At 43.2% G+C, this 21,135-nt stretch overlaps 1 protein-coding gene across 4 annotated transcripts in view; it reads right to left on the reverse strand.

Moving 5' to 3' along the window:
• Positions 1–21,135, reverse strand: part of LOC112466007 (AF4/FMR2 family member 4) — a 191,006-nt gene that overhangs the window by 42,043 nt on the left and 127,828 nt on the right. For all 4 annotated transcript variants that reach the window (XM_025033846.1, XM_025033847.1, XM_025033849.1 and 1 more), the window contains exons 5-6: positions 17,456–17,551; positions 13,826–13,862 (exon numbers count right to left, since the gene is read on the reverse strand). In XM_025033846.1, the coding sequence (XP_024889614.1) occupies positions 13,826–13,862; positions 17,456–17,551 (133 nt within the window). The remainder of the gene's footprint in view (positions 1–13,825; positions 13,863–17,455; positions 17,552–21,135) is intronic.

Here is a 21,135-nt window from a genome sequence, read left to right on the forward strand (position 1 = left end):
GTAATCGGCCGACGATCAGGCCGGATGACACAACAATATGCTAAGCGACGTCCGACCGTATTACCCGCGAAGTATTACAGTGCCGCAGACTACGCGATGATTTAGCACTTCCGCGACACCGTATGCAGCGTAATTGGGCAAGTGGGTCATGCAATCGGCGATGTGTGTACGCCAAGCTCGAGACTCGGAGAAAGGCGATCGATATTCAATATTTAATTTGTCTCGCTGCTGTGTGTACAAATCCCCCCACCGGTGCCCCGGTGATGCAACCCGTTCCGTATCTCCCTCCGCGAAAACTTATCCGGCCTAACGCAGACGCGTATAAGAACCGGAACGATGGGAAACGAAGCCCGGGGATCGGGTAACGCTCTCCAACACAAGTTCGCTATTATTCAAACTTCCGTGAGACGAGTGGGACAACGTGAAAACTGAAACGCAAAACAATATTTGAGGAAACGTACGTAGGAAGATATCAGTCCTATCGTGCGGATAATAATAAACGCAGCGCGAGAAAAAAACGCGACCTCGACATCATTCTAAAAATACCGGCTCTTTCTGAAACCGCTAATTTTTTAAACATCCGTATTTCTTCGGGTTTTTTTCTTTTATTCTCGGCACGCCAATGCCAATTCGCCGAAGGCTATACGCTCGCTTTTTAACGGTGGTGCCCCTCCGACGATGCCAATTTATTAAATCACTGCTATCGAGGACAACCGCGCACAATGCTCATCGATCTACCAACGTAATTAATAGCACTCGACGATACGGTAATTGCCGTAACTTGAGAACGTTATGAACACCGATCAACGATAATACTGATAATAGCAGAAATTAATGGCCGGCGTATATACCGACGTGAAAATCAGATGTACGACGTGATACGGCGCAATAAATTGTACGCGGATACGCGATGGACCGCGACGAATGCCGCCGGTAGATCGCGCCCGAATAATTCGAGCGATGGAAAATCGAGTTGAAGATAATTACATCCGTTAAGTCACATTGTACATCCACATTGAATTCGCCGACTCGAATGCAAACGCGCAGGCAAACTCTGTCGGCGCCGAATAATAATCGCTCGAAAATTTGCGGCTCCGATTTTTACCTCGTCTCATTAAAAGACCGTGGACGGATAAATAATTAAGCCGGATTAGCACCGCGCCCGTTGGGTTTATTCTCGAACGATCCCGTCGTTCGTTCGACCGCGAGAGAATCGCAGTCTGGTCCTTTTATCAAAAGGCATTAACAACGCAGATATCGCATTAGAGAAAATTCAGAAGCGAAAGAGTCGATAATCATTGGAAACGAAATTACTGCAAATTTGTACGATCAATTGCGGCCATTGTAATAAATGTGATCGTAAATATATCAGCGCGATGTTAACGATATCCAACGATAAAATAGTTATGGAATTATTAAGCGCGAGAGCGCGCGCACGCGACGAGCATCGATTTAATGTTCATCGCCAAGCCATTAAAAATGACAGCGGTGAATTTCGTTATTAATTGGAAAATTAATGGTTATAAATTATTAACTCGATTAATAATACGCATTAACAATTATTATTATCATCGAAAAGTACAGCGGGCATATTCATTGTCGCAAATGCCCACGATCGATATCGCCCTTTAAACTTTACTTTCGGCGACTGCGAGAAATCAGTTTCTCATGCTGCCGAAAGCGGAAGCGTGTATCCGCCGACAACTTGTTGTACATACATTGTAAATAATATCGAGCGGCAGTGGTATAGATTTATCAATCATCCGGCGACAGTTGTAGCGCGTATGTATTCATGAGCTGGCATAATCTCGCAGAATGGGACGCGTACGCATACGTCGACGCACATGCAACCGTGTGCGTGTGCGTATATATGTATTACGCACGCGAGTAGGTACGTACGAGCGCGAATGCGTGGTCGCACTCAACAGGTATCGATCTCCGATGGAATAGCAAAGGTGCGCAAAACGGCTACGCAATACTACGAGCAGATACCGAACGAATGAGTGTCATGCGTACTCCAGCATTGATTCAACGGATGCACTTTTACGTCGAAACGACCTTGCGCGAGAGGGAGCCCTGTACAATTCGCCTGTCGCATGTGCAATTTCAGATGTCAATCGATCGGGGCTCCCTTCTAATTTGTATTCATTACAGATCCGTATCGACATTGAATTCAATGATACTGAATTCAATTAATATTACCCTTAATGTTAGTATGCGCACGTTAAAATGTTCCCAAGCGTCGCACAACACTGAAGAAATGTTCGCCAAGATAGAAGATAACGGACGAATAATTGTAAAATGACCGTGAAAATAAAGGAAATCGTGAACTGAATGCAGTATAAAAGCCAAAAGGATATTTTGCATTCGTACGAGAGAACTTTTTGATTCGACTCGTTCCTTGGGTACTTAATACCCGCCCGAAGTGCCTCGCGAATCCGCCAGCGTGTACCGTTAAAATGCCGTAACTCTTGTATGAATATTTTATGAGCTCGCTGCCTTAACACCTCCTCCACACGGCTAGAACCGAGCCACCGCGCCGCCGCCGCGCGGCGCGTTTCGCGACGGAGAGAAAAGACCGGCGCGCATCAAGGTATTGTCATAAAAAGGATTCGCGCGAGGTGCGGCAGTCGATGCAGGTGGACGTTTAACGATCTGCGGTCCTCCGACGCCGGGTTATGGCTCCCCTCGAACCGGTGCGCTTTATGATCCCCGCGGACGATCAAAGACAGACTCGGGGAATCACCCGTCTCGCATTCTTCAGGGGACTGGACTTTATAAACTCGCGCGCGAGAGACGCGCGTTTTTGCGGTTTCGATATTCGATTTCTTGCCGGCATGACGAAACTCCGCGTGGCTGACGCTCTCTAAGAATGCCTATCTCTGAAACTTTGATAGCGGCCACGATTAAGCTATGTGATTCCCGTAAGATGGCTTGTAATTATCGCGCATAAATGTTACATCATTTATACAACGAGGGTTTTTTACCGCACAGTCGCAGTCCGATGTAAAACATTGTACATTCAAACGCAATGATCTTTTTCTTTTATATGCGATATGTAATACACGTAGATGACTCTTTTCCCTACTCTCGCGCTCGTCGCGGTCTCGGTAAACATCGATGCATGTTTATTTATAGCACGCGCGATATTTTCCACGCCGTCTTCCGGTCGTATTTATATTCGCGGTTAGCGGGCAGGAAGCTAATTAACGACGGAATTGTGATATTAAGCGCTCACCGGTCGGCGAAGGCAGCGAAGGGAACACGGGGATTGTCGGGACGCGGCGGACGTTATTATGGAATACGAGTTGTGCAAGAGACGAGCACTATATACAGTGCCGAGAGGTGTTGCTCAACCGTTTCCACGTATACCATATTTTTCACGCTAATGATTATGTGCCGACGATTATTCGAAGAAAGTATCACAGGTTTCTGTAACTAGCTCTAACTAACATCCTTTTACTCGGACCAGTAGTAACTCCTCCGGGGTATTATACAAAAATGTAGCAAATTGTGTGAGATAAATAATCCAGTTAACCAGGTACGTTTTCCATAAATGAAGCAATAATTGACTGGCTCCCAAGATTTTAACGAGCGTATTATATACAAACGCTAACATATGCATATCTATGTTATCGCCGCTGATACGTCGTTATTTTCGATGAGATTACACACATCATTCCAGGCGTGAGCGAGCAACACCGGAGAATTGCCAGCGTTCAAGCGCGTTAAATATAACTTCCGCGCGCCAAGTGTGACGCACCCGTGTGTTCGCAATTCATTAGGAGCCCGGCGACGACGACGCCGCCGACGACGCCGACCTCTGGCATCCACACAGAATGAATGAAAATTTAATTCGTCTAGTTATAATACCCGCCCGTAGTTCGACACAATATCCCGCGCGCATTGCAGAGTAAATAAATGGCAGCGACGCGGACGTCGACAACCTTCTGGCCGGATTGCATTATAGCACGGTTATGTAATCGAGTTATAAGTACAGCCCGGTTTTCCGCGGATTGATTGCCAAGGACATCTGATAAAGTACCGTTCGAAACGTGCGTTGAATCCAGCCCGAGTGATAAATTTCCATCATCTCGTTCGAGACCTTTGCAAAGCTGGCTCGTTGAAATCCCTAAAGAAACGAGTTTCGAGTCCAAAAGTCTAAAATGTCACGAGGATGAATCGTTTAAAATGAGAATGGGGACAGGAAAAACGCGATATCCAGTTTTTCGTTTTAAAATTTTCCCCTGAGAGACAGATGACACGCACACGTGGTATCGCGCGCGAACATCTACCGCGGAATAGTCCGCGACGAGGAAAGCTACGCGCCCGTCATCGAAAGCGAAACAAATATACGACGCGCCGCGCATTTAAGGCTTAATAACAAACCGCGGGATGCGGTTTATCGGCACACTTACGTCAATACATTCTCGTAGATTGGCCGCCCGTAAAACCGTCTCCTCTCTCGCCGCGCGCAATTTTATGCCATTACCCGCCGAACGCGCGTAATCATTCCACCACACGCTTACGCCTCGCGAGCCGATAGGAAATTTGTATAAAAGTATCGAGCCCTACGCGCGGAGGACGACGTTACAGAAATGGATAAGAAACCGCGGGCGGACGGCGTGGCGTGCTTTAATTTGCAGGAATTGAACGATCTCCCGAAAGACCGCTTATCAGTGTAATGCCGTTAAAGCGAGTTTTTCCACGTGTAATATTAAATAGCCTTCACATGGTTAGATTGCGATCGCTCGCCGTGGCGCGACACGCCGCCGCGCCAGCCGGGCCCCTAAGATCGTCTAAAAACACGCGAGCAAAACGTCAAATAAAATATTACACGCGAGGCGACGCATGGGTTCCGAGAGAGCTCCATAGGAACTTCTGCTGTTCTACCGTAATAAAAAGAGTGGTAAGTAAATCATCCGTGTGTTTTAAATTGGTGCGGTTGGATAGGATCGATTTTTTTAAAAAAGTACGGCTATCACGTATGTAAAAACTGAATGTCATGTAATTTGTTATTCTTTTTCAGGATTAAAAAATTAAAAAGTCCGTTATAATCAACAAAGTTAAATAAATTAAATTAAATTTCATAAAAATTGCGCGAAAAATGCAAAAACATATCGATTAATGTATAACGCGTTATCGACTGTATCATAGTTTCTTCATCGGAATAAAAATAATTTAAACACAACCGGTCGAAATGACCTGTCAAAGTTATATCGCTTCAAGGTATAGCGAGAAAATCCGATTAGATATTATCGATTTGCGGGTAGCGTTACGCCTCGAAATAATCAAAATGTATCGCGATGAATAACTTATCACCGCGACATTTAATGTCGTCTCTGATCGGCAATCTAACTAAATAAATAATAATAATTATGGTCTCAACGAACTGACCCATATTCCATAACATTTTCTTATCTCCCCTCGCCTCGTTATGACAGTCTCGACAAAAAGGCTTCGCGAGACTGAAGCTATTGTATATTGTAGTGACCTGAAACATCGTGAACGTCAGATGTCGAATACAGATGCACTTGTCTGCCGCTTTTAATCATTATCGTCAACATTGGTAAGTTAATTTACTCTCTCGTGAAATTTTTAATATCCCCGAACAATCTTGACTCCTGAGAAAAAGTACACTTGATTGAAATTAATGTGGCAAGATGATATACCGTGTTAAGATCAGCTTCGAAGTTCAATGAGCGATCATGTTAGTCTGATCTGATAACAAGAACCATTAGTTCGACTCTATCAAACACCATATATCATGAGATTGATTATACACATATATATATATATAAAAATTTATATATGTATTTATATAATTTATATGTATTTATATATTTATATATATGTGATTTAATGAAGCATGATTCACAGCGATAATTCAACTTCGCAAGAACGTGACACATCTCCTTCATCTACTTGCCTCTTTAACTGCCGCCTCGAATACGAAGTGCCTTCCACAAGCGCTTGTTTCATCTTGTATTCTGTCGCAAACTGCGTCGAAATCTAATTTCGAAGCAACGATTTCGACAACTCGCTCGCTCGCGCGCGGACGGTATCATTTCCTGTCGCGAATCCGGTCCGACAAAGAATATACGCGGCGACTCCCGTCGTATATTTTCCGTCGCATTTTCCCCCCGTCGGCCAATCAACGTTTTTCCACCCGGAAATTCGAATCGCGTCGCTGTGAGCTATCCAAAATATTGATTTAAAACACATACACGACCGATCTCTTCTCGCAGGCGCGGCGCGGCGCTTCTCCGGCTCGCCGCGAAATTTCCATCGCGCGGCGCAGCGGGAAAAGAAAACAACGATTCGCGACGTTAAGACCTGTTCAAACGGAACGATAACGAGGCTACGCGAGATCGGAGATACCCGGCTTCCGTGGCGCCTAACACGAAACTGTAGTAGACTCTCCCCCCTTCGCGTGGGTCAGACCGTCTAACGATATTTCAAAGTCGCCACGGTTGATGGATGGTATTAGCTTGTCACCTAATGAATTAAAGCCACTCGTGAACGCCGGGGGCTTGCAGCAAAATCAAAAAGCGGCAAGTGAAGATTGCGCAAGAAGGGAAATGTGAATCCTATATCGGAACTTCTTACCCCGTCCGGGTCTTCTATCATTCTACATTCGAGCGAGCACACGCTCGACGATTACGGACACAAGATGGAAAACGCGCCGCCGCGCCGTAATAAAAAGTCACGGCACATCCTATCTCATTACAAATAAAATCTTGTTGGACACTTTCCATCTTCTCGCGGACACGGGCGTTCCAATTCACATTCGTTTTGGTCCGCGCGCGCGTCTCAAGTCTCAGGCGCTTGCGAGTAAGAGAGCGAGGGCGAGACCGAAGTCGGAGGCGATTGAATATTAAGCTCCGACTTCGGTCTCGCCCTCGCTCTCTTACTCTCTAGGCTGCTCCTCGGCGAAGTTAACCCAAGGGACTTCCTCCGAACTAGAAAACGAGGCTGCGAGACGGGGAAGGGGGTAACGGAGGGGGCTGTCGGTTAGCGGAGGATAAGCCGGAGCAGCTCGGTGGAAGAGAGGCGACGGAAACGCTCGAGAGAAGTTCGAGATCGCGGCCGAGGCGATTGCAGCGGCGCGGCGGGGACGGGAAGGAGGTCGGCGAGATGGTTGGATGGGACGCCGACGGCGATTTCAATAATTAATGTCACGGGAATTGCACCGCGGTGGTGGTGACGGTGGTGGCGGAGTTACTGCCGCAAGCCTGAAATTCCCTGTGTCGCGCGGTAGCCCCGTCGCGAAGCGATGCGACGCGACGCGTCTCTCTCATCCGTTGGATAATTATTACGATTATCTGGTAGACGAGTCTATAAAGAGCGAATCCGCCTGACACCGAAGCGAAATAAAGCTTGAAAGCGGCTAACCCTGCGAGCTAACCCTTTGCCGCTTGAATTAATCGACAAATAAGTCAATACGCAGCCTTCGTCCTTATTTTAATATTGTCAACGTAGACTGAGATGACAGTTTATATTATTCAAGGAAAATTTTATAAAAATACTAAATATATAGTTTGTTTAGAATTGCTTCACGTATTTGAAAAATTAAGCGGAGATTTATCGGACATGTGATTGCAAGTTAATAATAACGTTGTATAGATATAAAGTAAATAAATAAACTACAAATATCGAAACAAATGGCATTTTTATTACCTAACACCCAGTTAAATAATATATCCTCGCTTTTAAATGATCTATAAATTCACGTTAGAATTCAGGGCAGAATTATATTCGTGATACATGTATAAAATATGTGTGATCTCTTGTACGTAAACGTTTCTAATTCTCCAAATGTTTTTCGTATATTACAGAGCACGTAATGTTATAAATAGAATCACAATTTAATAGATTGTCTAGAGTGGGCTTTATGTTATCCACGCTCGAGTGATAATTTCGTATCGCAACTGAATAATATCCTCATAACCATCCATTCTAGCGAGAAGCGGCGATAAATTCGAGACGTACGCCAGCGAGAGAGAGGACGGAAATAGCAGAAATTTTATACATACACTCTCCCTATATATCCGCGTGTCTATCTATCCAAAAACATTTTCACCATCCGTTAACCGATCCCTGACCACGAAAGCACTCCTCTCCGGGACGGGAAGGGAGGGAATAACTATACCGCTCGAAAATAGACGGACACCGTGTGCCGTCCCCTCTCCGATGACGGCGCCCGATGAAATTCAGAAGAGCCGGATTCCGCGCGTATACGGTTCGGTTTCGCCGGTGACCGCTGTGTCGTCCCACGTCGATTCGCGAGGCGAGCGAGAGCGAGCGAGCGCACAGCACCGCGCGGCGCGGCGCGATAGACGGCGGCGGCGGTTCAACCGGGAGATGCCAGTGCAAGCTGGTTGGTCTCCATGGAAACCAACCAACCTCCTCATCTCGTCGCCCTTGCTCATCCTACTCGACGTATCGCGGGTGGCGGAAGCGCGGGAGGACGAGGCAGGACGGGTCGGGAGAGCGGAGAGGGTGGTGACGGCGCGGTAGACCAGGAAGTGAGAAAGACAGAGGCGCGAGAAGGAAGATGGGATCGCAAAGGGCGAAAGAGAGTCTAGCGGATGACAAGGAGGATGCGCGAAGAGACAGCGAGAGCTGCGAAAAAAAAGAGATAAAAGTATGCGACAGATTTAAAAAAAAAAAGAGAATAATATTGGGAAGAAAGGAAAAGTGTAATAGAAACAAGAGAGATGATTTCTCTGAGGGATATGATCTTTGTGAAGGAACGTACATGGTGTAGCTGAAGATTGAGGATGTGGTCTGTTACGTCAAAAGTCCCTTAACATGCATAAGTTTCCGGGAACCGGAAACCGAAGCTCCTCACTGGGTCGAGCGTCGAACCAACCCGACATTGATCGACGTCCGTTCTTGAATTTCGCGATGACTCCGCGAAGCACGTAGTAATTCATCGTAATCCCCGTTCCGCCCGGTTCGCGCGTATTCGCAGACGTTCGTCAAAATGCCGTTTTGCCGGACACTTTTACGACTCGCGTATATTCGCCGATATCGCTTTCGATGCGTTCCCATTTCTGATCGTTCCAAACTTTCCAAAAAATCCATTAAAACTTTTTTTATATTATCTTTCCCATCGTAAAAATCTAGGGACCTAAAATTAAAGAGAAACCCGATAACACTCCATAACAGAAGATTTAAATTACGTTAATTCTAAAATGACAAATTGGAAAAGATAAATTTAGCACACGTTTAGCTAATTTTATTTTGCACTGCTAATTTTATACCGTAACTTATAACAGACGACACATATTCTTTTTCGTAAGACGTAAAATATTTATTGCAATTTATATTCTTTCATTTAACACATTTACCAGTGATCGACATTGACATTTTTCATTTATGCCTCATCATCGGTGACCGTCATGGGACGACAGTTAAATAAATATTAATTTATAATATATTTATAATATAATTTATCATTTATAATAATTAATAAATTTTTGTGCAATTTAATACTATAAATTAAACGTTAAATTGTTCGTTTTAGCATAAAATAATTCAATTGGCGTGAAAGTCACGTAAAATATTGGCGGTAAATGTGTTAAAAAAATTCCAAGCAAAGATATACATGCAATTTTAATTTTCCTGGATTTAGGACGATGTGGAATTCAGGTCCCTAAATAATTCAGATTCTCAATACAGAAGTTTACTAGCCACATTAGGGCTCGACGTAAGATATCACGAGAACTCCCAATAGAAAAGAAATTTCACGCGCGATAGTCGAGTTGTTTGATCGTTGGGGTGAATAAAGAATGAACGGTTCGGCACAGTCGTTCATCCCTCATTTCCCCCCCCCCCCCGGCGGCATCTACGGCCCGAGGTTCGTCAAAGGTCGTCGGTCACGCGATCGCGCCTTCGCTCATTAACACCGACGCTACCCTCGGTGGAAGAGATGGATATGGGTTTAGCTCGCGTAGGCACGCGTGCGCGTGCAGGTAGGCGAGAGAGAAGAGCATCGTGCATCGCGTCGTGAGGCGTGGGCGTGGGTATCGCACGCGTGTCGGGATTCCGGTGTTTAACGCGTCTCCCTCCTCTCTTAATCAGCTCGACACGACCTCGACTCCTTTTGCCTCTCGCGCGTTAATCAAGAAGCGATACGCTTCGCGGAATTAAGTCTTCTCCGCTCCTTATTTATTAACGGAACATCGGGATTTTTCCACGAAGTACTTGAATATGACTGCAGCCCTCGGGGAATTTTCCACTGAGAGTTCCCGCGGTGAACTAGTTTCGAGATCTGAACAGGTAGAACGTAGTTGGGAGCGACTGGGAGAACTTTGGCGAAAGTAAAAATAAACTCTCCATATGAATTCTAAATTTAGATTGCTCACGATAAAGCGATTAAAAAGATTTTAATTAGCCAAATAGATTCAAAAATTTAAATCAACTTCAACTCTAAATTACAATAGATAAAATAGATGAGAAGAACGCTGACCAAAAATCGAACCCCAAATTGATTGAAGAACCTGGTCAATTGAAAATTAAAGTCTATTTTGCACGTAACAAAATCGTAAGCGGTTTTCGATATAACGTTTGCGCAATCTGCACTGCGTTAATAATACTGCAAGCTCGCAGATCACGATATTACAACGTTTGGTATTACATGCCGACGATGTTGCACGTGCGCGCCTGCGTGGCTCAATAATGTCGCGCAGTCCTCATTAATTTGCTCAATGGAGCGTCGAGGTACAGACCCGATCGAAACTCACTGCGCCAACGAGTTCAAACGCGAAGATTCAACCAAAATCAAACGCGGATTCATAGACGGTAAAATTGACGGTTCTCCTTCGTCTGCGCGAAACTTATACAAAAGCTATCCATTTACAACATCGAAATTCCCTGTTTCTCGTTATACCTCGTTGATATTCGGTGACATAACGAGGAGGATAAAATGATATAAGTCTACTTCCGACTTTTCCGCCAAGTATATATTTCTCCCCCGCACCGAATCGAATTTTCAGAGAAAGCGATATTTTCCGATTGCGAGGGCGGCCCTCTCGACCGAGGAGAAAATTCGCACGAATGGATTTCTTCGGTGGAAGAATCCTTGTTGCAGTTCGCGGAAGATATACCGGACCTCGTTAACGGGAAACTGTCAACCTCGTGATTCCGGAGAGAAATAAATTGATAAGTCGTAACCGCGCCGCGCGGTCCCGGGTATATACGACGCCGTTCCGCGAAATTCCGATGAAGAAAGGAAGAAACGTGGGCGTTCGTTCGGATATTCTTGTCTCTTTCCAGAAGATCTGGCGTCCCCCTACAATTTCCAGCTCTCACCGACTAAATTACTTACGGTTACGGAGAAATGTCATTCATTTAATGCAATTGCGTAGAAAACACTTGTAAACCGCAACTGCATATGCAAAATACGAGATGATTATAATGTCGTTATTTATAAAAAATTCCAATTTCTTCCATCAAACAACCTGTTATTCATGCTGTTCAAAAACAGTAATTTTTATAAATCAAAATTTGCGCAACCATTAATCTTCTGTTAGAATAATTATCATTTGATCATTTTTAGAATGATCACTAAAATATCTTATTTATACTTCATATATTTTTATAAAATATAAAAAGAATTTTATTATTATTACTACTATAATTCTACTATATTATTAGAATCTATATTAAAATATTATACATATTATAAACTGCCTGTCATCTCAATATGTTCCCTATTTATAAAAGAAAATACAGTAATAAAAATTTAAAAAAAGATACTCATTGTCAGTAATAGCTCATCCTATTTTTAAGAATCAAATCTCTGCTCCTTTAATAAACGCGATTTTCGCACACAATACAATCGTGTAAAGGGCGCGAAATAGGCTTATCGCGGGGGACTAGTTACCCAACGAGAAGCAAATTCGTCCCGACTCCCAATCGTTGACGAGGGGTGGTTGTAACCCTGATAATAGTCGTTGTAAAGTGGCCACTGGCATTCGAGTATCAGGCAGGAAACGGCGATGGGAAAAGGCGGAGGGGGAAGGAATGGTTAATTCATGAAACAGTAACCCTTTCCGCCACGTTTCGAAATGCCGCAATATCGACGAATCCGCAGATCTTTCTCTCGCGATCTTATACGTGCTCGTTAAGCGAAGCGGCCGTAGATTTTCTTGAAGATTTCGATTCCTTCGAAAATTATTCGCTCGACGCGAAAATCGATTTCGCGCGCTAATCAGTTTGATCGATCAAAGCCTATTTTACTAGTTTGCTGTAATGAATGCAACTCTCGATGGGGTCTGTAATTAATTCCTGCATAAACAGGTTATTTGTTTAACGAAACATATCATGTTAGTAAATCGTGACATTAACATTAATATTAATGCGACTATTAACACAGAGTGTTAATTTACTTTTAATAGTAACGTATCCCCTGGGGTCTCCGTAACGTCGAATTTAATGTATATAAAAGTATTGCGCGCTCCGAAAGGTTTCCGGTGCGCTGCGGTAGTACTCGCGAGCAGATGTCAAATATTTAAATGCTTCCAATGCGAATATTAACGCTTTCAAGCCGTCGTTACCCTTTTATCGCACACAACCGACGTAAAAGTATTTCCGTGAAAATCCGTTATTCCTTATCACAATCTTTTATGCGAAGAACTTACAATCTTATAATGCGAATTCTAATATTTGGGTATACATGTCCATTAAAAACTCAATCTATTTGTTCCAATAAAATATTAAAAATAAAAGTTCTTTCACTCAGACTATTTGTAATAAAATTAAGATTATTCTGAAGTGTTTGACGTTTAATTTAAACATCTAGCTATGAATTCACAGTGATACAAACGTTGCAAGAAAACGAGATTAACTACAGAGGACCGAGTTTCGTGCGAAGCGGCCCGCGTAACCGCGATAAATAATGAGTCGCGCGAGGATCGCACGAGCGAAATAAATAACGCGTATTTCGCGCGCTTAAGCGGCTAAATGAACGAATGTCAGAGGTCGAATGGCTGATTCATGAAATCGCACACGCGAAATCGACGATTGGGGGATTTTGCGCGGAATCCACAGGTTTTACGTTCGGTGGCGCGCGTTCCGCTGCAACGAATGCTTCTCCCGATCTTTTTTCTTTTTTTTTTTTATGGAAACACGCTGTTAAGCGGATATGTATTTAAAACTGTCGCATCGACCCGCGAATTCCGTATCGATACTGCACGCGCGAATTACAGACGCGCCGATTAATATCCATTCAACTGTGCGCATGACTTTAAAAAGTATAAAATATCATTTCGAGCAATATACGCGGCGCGTTGCGTTTTGATCGTCGGCGAATGTAGCGGACAGTTACCAGAAATTATGTCCGCCGGTGATCCTATATTCCGTATTCTGACACACAACGTGTGTTTTATCGCGAAAAATTGCGGTATACTGGCTCGAAAGTTGACAGCGACGCGTTCAGAGCTGACGTTAATAAAACTTCAACTTGAACATGCAGCGGTGTGCGTGACGAGAATTCTGCCGCGCGTCCAATTTTCAAAAAAAAAAAAGAAAAAACGATAATAATCATTAAATATTCCCATGTAACAAGTGATTTCGTATGAAAATAAGTGCGCGTAAACGAGAGGCTGTTTACCAATTACGTCGATGCAAATGACTCTCGTTACACGCTTGCGTAATGCGCAAAAGAAATGATTATTTTTCTCGGTATTATTCCCACGACAAAGAATTACAATCGGGGAGAACATGTCACGCTCTCTCATTCGTGTACATGACTTATCCAACGCAGAGTTTGTAGAAAGTGTAAGAAATAAAGAAAGAGCTTTAAGTGGATACTCACGAGGCTTCGCAGGCTCTGGCGGGGCGACTTCCGTCAACTGCAAAAGAAAAATTCAAAACTCGTAAGAGTTTACTCAGGACAATCAGGCTTTTCAGGATCGTATTATCGTATTCCGCCGGAAAGGACCAACCGATCATACCGCGGTTCGGTCAATTCCTTCTTGCAGAATTCAATTTACTGTCCTTAGAAAACTAGCTCGTCAAACGAGACGTCGTCGCGCACATACCTACCGGAAATTATATTCGCTTCTACAAAATGGCACACGGCAAATAGCTCGGGCATAGTTTACACATAGTTTGTCAAATAACGTCGGTAAGGATTTAACGTTGCAAAAGGGAGCGAAGGAGGAAAGTTGTCGTGAAAACAACAGCGGGAAATTAAACGGATCTGGGAAAATTTGTAAAGGGAACCGCGAGAGTGTACTTTGTCTCCTCGCTTCTCGTTTCCGCATCGAGTAATTTACAACGCGTCCCTGCGTCTCCCTTGATACCCAAGGAGCACCTTCTCCCGGGGCATAATAGAAATTTATCGCGCGGTTTTGCGGCCCTTTACGCGCATTCTTGTAATCGCGAATGAAATAACATCTCAGTCTCGCCGGTACCACCGCGAAACTTCACGCGGAATAATCAACTTGCAGCCGTGCAACCAAGTGTCTACCGTAAATTAATACCGTACAAAAAAAATCAGGCTAACGACAATGCTATTATAAGACAAATTACTGTCACTGCTACTCCAATTGAATAGCAATTGCATTGTTAATAGTCTACGTTGCACGAAACATTTCATCAATTTGAGTAACAATAATTATTTCTGTTACTATATTACGCGACGTGCGACATATAGCATTAGAAAAGATAGAGAATAAACTCCCATATCTCTCACACGCGACGCGTGTATCTGAATTACAAAGCGTACGCACCTGCTTAAGTTACCTGCTAAATGGTAATTATACCGTCTACAAAAAGCCGGTATTATACTGCGTAACAATTCCTTTCATCAGCGAGAGCGCGAAGTTGACCACCGGTCGGAAACCACCGCGCCGGGCGCTACGCAATTTCGCGAACGCGCCCGCGCTATTTCATTCCCCGGTAAGTCCGCGAGTAATTCTCGCGACGTTTGAGCGGAGAAAACGCCGGCAGCGATTTTGCATTCGGCCATTATTACAATTTACTCGCGCACGCAAAAAGGATCCCCCGGGCGGGAAGGTATATATGTATACACCATATATACGGCGGTCCGAATTAATCCACTTTTACGAGGCCGATTTCGCTCCGGTCTCGTCGTCCCCGCGTCTCCTTTCCCTCCTCTTTTATCGCGCGCACTTTTTCCCCAGCTCTTCGCCAAACCTTCCGCAGTCTCGTATAGGCGGGACGAGGAGAGGAGGAGAAACAAATTTATAATACGCAATGCGGTCTTCTGCAGCGTGTTGGGCTGCAAATATCATGCAAAGTCCTACCAGACGTTATAAATCGTTTACAGCGTGTGATAAACGGTGAGTAAAAACCGGTGAAAGTATAAAAGCTTTCGGAAATCCGATCGATTGATAAATAACGCGCATAAATTAGAGAAGCTAATTTTTACGCAATCATTAAACCTTTCAATAGTAAATGCATTTATTCTCTTTCCTTCTCTCCTTTGTTTCCCCTTCTTCCTTTGTATAATATCACTATGTTGTTCAATATTCAGTCAATATGCAATTATTCTTAAACTCGGTATTTAACAAATTTATTCTTTGTACATGACTTTTTATATATAAGCTTCTTTTTCTTGTTTTTGCGACCTATTTTATGGTTTTTTAATTTTATTCTCGTAAAATTTGCTGAAAAGATATACACTATAAAATCGAATAAAAATTAATCTAATCTAATAATTTAACTTCGTGATAATGCATTTAATTAAATATTTTTTCACATTTGACAATAAGATAAACTATTTTATTGTCTTTATAGTTTAGAGAATCCTGACACTTCGTCCATTAAAAATAAATTTAACTGTTTCTTTCGTATCTAAACGATTGCACAGAAAGTATAGATTTTCATATCGGGAAAGTAAATGATCCGCTTTATCTATGAATGTTATCGCGATAAGATTTTTATCAAGCGGCTGAAAAGAGTGAACGGACGGATTAGTTTCGTCCGCAGTTTTATTTACAGAGTAACACCGTTTTTCGCAGCGCGGTCAAGCGACGGGGTTTTTACGTCGGATGAGTATCACCGCAAAAGAGACGCCGCTGCGAGAAGAACGTACCCCGAATTAAACCGACGCTCTTATGGGCCTTCTCTCTCTCTTTCACCGAGCGTCGGTCGACCCTACCGCTTCAACCCCGCGTCCCTCCATGCGCCGCGCGTTATGGCCCGCGCGCTGCAGCTTTTGAGAGCAGCAAACGCTTGATACGTTGCCAAGTAGCACGGGACCTAGCTCGAATTAATGCGATCCGAGACATTTCCCACCCGGCCGACATGATTGCTCCAGAATTACTCGCCCGCAGGTATCAAATGTTCCGCCCGTCAAAACGGTGTTTCAACAACGGTAACCGAACGCGAATTCCGATCGATTAAACGCTCAATTAGACGATCGACATCTCCGCAAATGTCAACGCGCCAATAATTTCATTCAAATTTGTCATTAGAAATTATGTGCTAATTGCGAAGTGATAAACATATCGGTAACTAATTAAACGTAATACCAAAATCTCTCTTCTTGGTACCAATTCATAGAAGTAGTAATATGTGTGCGAGACGTATACGTATACGCGCGTAGATTCGACTACATCGCGTACGATTATCGCGAATCTCTGCGTTATCACTGTGATTTAATGCGAGATTATCGTTCGAGCCACTCGTAAAATGCTAATTCACGCAAATAAGACATTACGCGACTGCCTCTCTCGACAAAACCCGCTGTCTTTACATATATACACGTGCACGTGCGGAATTACACACACGCGTACGCGCACACCGACACACCGAGCGACGCTTGACATCATGCCAAGTGGCACGAACGATCCCGAAAATGTTGCCGCTCGATCGATATCACGCTTGTGAGTTATCACGCTCGCGAGAGAGACAGGCGCGAAGTCAATCTCGCCCCGTTTTGCACACTCGTCCCTCTCGCTTTTCCCAAAAATATGTGCGCTCTCGACAACGAAGTTCACGTTCACGCTATTTTGATTGAAACGTTACCGCGATATATACGTCGCACGGTTCTCTGCTTCGTTTGAATTCTAATATCATGATCGATAAGCTGTAACTCTTTCCCCGCCGTGCAAAAAGCGAACGTTTCTCACTTCGGAACTAAATAAAACATTTATTTATAGCTTTCAAAAGCATCTTGTATTGCTTCATTCTTGTACCTTCCGTTTTATTACTACTACTTCGAATAAAAAATCGCAAAAAAGGTAACAATAGGAAAAAATCTATTTGCACTAAACCGGAAATATTCTCTCTATGAAATAGCTGGTAACATAGAAAGATTAAGGCGTCCTCTTTAGCTTTAGCAATCGCGAATGTCAAAGCGCTTTTTCAAACGGAGTAGTGATTACTCTCGATTCCCCGTTTGCTATTTTGATCGGCGAGATGTAAGAGCCAGTTACGGTGAGTGAGTGGGTTGGATGTATCGATTGATTCTTACCTTCGCCAGATGGGGGTTGAAGGTGAACTTGGACTCGTGCTCCTTCCGCGGTGTCTGTGCGATCGCCGTCAATGGCGTGAGTGGCACAGCCATCTCCTGGAACGACAAAAAAAAACAATGGTCAGAAAAGAATGGTCAAAGAATTCCGTGAGATCTATTTTTTTTTGTCTCGTAAGTTAACGAATCGGCTCAATTAATCCTCTAGAATGCGTGTAACGATCCTCAAGATCTTGCGTTTATCTTTTTCGACACTTTCAAATCGTTTTTCTTTTCTCTACGTTAATTTTAAGTAAACTTTCAACGCTTTTATCTCTCAGCAGTATACTCGATTTCAATTTATTGAAAATACCCTCTCGCTATTTGAGTTTTCGAGCTAACGTTCATCGACAGGGCACGCATTCTAAAGTTAAGCTACTCGGCAAGAGATGATAATACATGACGAGATTACATTGTAACATATGATGGTAATCAATGTGCAAATATTGAGGAAAGATATCAGCATAACTGACGCGTGATTCACGAAGGGATGACGAATCCCCATTTCTTCGCGCTTCTCCCGAGGCACGAGAGAAAGAAGCGGTCGCGATTCGATAACAACACGTTTGCGTAATAGCCACTGGTGCAACTAGGACACGATTACGTCAATGTCCACGAACAGAGCTTCGCCGGACGAATTCCACACGAGTGTGAGCATCCAAACGCAAATGCCTCCTATTGATGCATATACACACACGCCCTACAGCAGGTGGCGACTTTTAGATATCTAAAGTTAAATTGCAAGCGACGGTAAATTCCCACCCTCCGTTTAATTTCGATTAGACTTTTTGAAACAGAATTTTAGTTTGTACTCAGCTTGATTATACCAAAATGCTTAATATGCTTGAAACAAAAAAGCATAAAATGGATAGCGTTTCAAATTTTTTATAAAAGAAAAACGGATTTTATAGTGGAACGGAGAAGATAATTAAATATTAGTTAAATATTTAAACATGAATAATTTTTCTTCAAAATTTTATACTTTAGTTACAAAAATAAATTGTAAAAAAAAATTTAACGTTTAATGTTTTTGAAACCAAAATTATGCCTCTCTATAGCCATAGAAACTTACAGAATAAAATAAGGATATAAAATGTGTGGGAAAAGATTGAACATTTTCAGGGACAATTTAATATAACGCATTCACACACATAAACACACGTATACCATGGATGTGCGATAGGGAGGACGACCAACACGACGTCGGCACGAAGTCGCAAACTGTCGAACAATGCGCCACGTTCCCGAAGCATCGAACGAAATGCATTTCCACGGGCGGGCGTCGTCGCGGCGCGCAGGCCGATTCATTGACCCGCCGAGGAGACACCCGTCGACGGGAAACAAAGAGCCGACGAGACAAAAGCCCTCGCGGCGAAGTGCTTACGTTCTTACGTGCGATCGGCAGCGCACTCGACGCCGACATTCGCGGAAAATAAACCCCTAAAAGCCGGAAACACCAGCAAAAAAAAAAAAGAATCGAGACGAGCAAATCTAGAAATGCGTATAATGTACGCGTTCGCGATTTCCGGATCAATATTCGGCTTACCTTGTGTCAAACATACGTTGATTCTCATGTAAAAACTTAAGTCGAATTCTACAATGAGGATATAAAAGTAACTTGTGTCGCACAACTTTTAAAATTTCAATATACTTTCTTGACAACACAAAGTTTCAAATTACGATTCCGAATTGAGAAAGGTCTATCTCTAAAATTTAATCCGTGAGAAACTTTATTTTCCGCTCTGTTTACAGTTCGAAAACTGTTAATGTCGCAGTTTACGGCCTCGACACATTCGCGACGTTTCGTAAATTAACGCAATCTCAAACAAAAAAAAAAATACAGTTTGTACCACGCGATACGACGCGATTCATAAAGTCGAATTAACCCTTAAATGCCACCCGGGGTCCAGCGGACCCCAGACCCTTTAGAATGAAATATTTTCAAATGTTCTTGCCAAAAATGGAGCTCATGCTCCTTCCATTGATGATAGTTGAGTGATTGACCTACCCGTTTGTACACTTAGCAGTACTCAGTTTACTTAATTTTTTATACTATGTTGAAATTGAAATTTTAACAATATAAGCATTTTATTCTCTTTTCTAAGCCTTGAACAACATTGAAAATAATTTTCATAACTAAATATAAAAAAATCAGTGAGTAAGGAGACATTTTTCATGCTGGGGTCTTTTTGACCCCATGTGTCATTTACGAGATTCTTGAGAGGTGTGGCATTTAAGAGTTAAAAATTACATAAAACAAAAGGACTATTCGAATTTGGATTAATTCAACATCATACGCAATCCCGTGAAAAACAAGTGCCAATTATTAAACAGCCGGTACATCACACATCTCTCCGTTACTCGATCCGACATGTGTCATTCAGAAGTTTCAATACAAAAGTAATAGACGAGCTAGATTTATATAGATTCGAATACATCAATTTCGCGAAATAAAGACATTGATCGTTTTGGCGAACGACCGTATCACTTCGATAACGAGTCGTCGCGCGATCCGATCATCGTCGAGTTTTCGTAAGGAATAATCGCGATTGAGACGTATCGTATCGCGCTCGCACCTTGTCGCTTTCACGTTTCGAAGGATAAATGCGTCGTCATGCGGCTCACTCCATCTACCTGTCTGCCCGCGCGCCCGACCGCCGCAACCTCGGTCGCGCCGCGCGAAACATCAAGGTAACCGCGTAATGTAAATAATAGGCCGCGCACCGCGCCGAGCGTCTCGCGCCAGCCAAATCGTTACGTGATATCTGATGTGTGATAAATTAATAATAATAAACGTATCGAATACTCGGTGCTCCGTGAATTTAATTTTTCAGCTATGTACCACACGCTCCGTATCGCGGATTCGCCAGAATTATTAATTTCGCTTGAAAATAGATTTGAAAGTCTAATGGAAATACGATTACTCGAATCTCCGAATCGATAAACGTAATACAATTTGATGTAGCAGCATGCAGCGGTGCGTATTCATGTTTTAGCCTTCTCTCTTTTTCATAACGTCGTCGTGCGGCGCATCGATTTTGATTATGTTATTATTACAGAGATAAAAACGACAGATAGTCTCTTAACTCTCCTCCGTCCAATGCTCACGGTGATTCAGACTCGGGCTTCTTTACCGTGCAATTTACCGCCGGCGTTCAATTTAATGCTTGGCTGCTTGCGGCGTAAAGAAAAGATACCCGATCCGGTCACATAATAAACATTATGTTACGAATTGTAAGAAAACGTGGCACGATAATATCAATAATGTCTCGCATTCAAGAGAATGTGTATTGTTCTAGATGGAAATTGCCCTGTAATTTCGTCAAATGCGTGGTATCGTATTAGTACGGGCTCGCGGAGTAGCAACGACAGTATCTGCCGCGAAACGGAAACAAGCGTTTCATGCTCTGGATGCGCATCCTCCCCCTGTCAGTCCCGACGTAAAACGTCAAATTATTCGAAAACCGCGAAATAAGCCGCGAACATCGATGATAATAATAACAGCGAGCGCAATATTGCCAATGAAAATTTGATTGGTAATCAAAAGCAGAGATTATCATTAATCGATACCCGAATAAATCACTTATGTTCATTTCTATCAATGCAGATTAACTTTAATCTCGATTTAACTTTACTCTTTATCT

Source organism: Temnothorax curvispinosus, unplaced genomic scaffold, assembly GCF_003070985.1.
Source record: "Temnothorax curvispinosus isolate PA1 unplaced genomic scaffold, ASM307098v1 QBEX01015766.1, whole genome shotgun sequence".
Lineage (NCBI taxonomy): Eukaryota > Metazoa > Arthropoda > Insecta > Hymenoptera > Formicidae > Temnothorax > Temnothorax curvispinosus.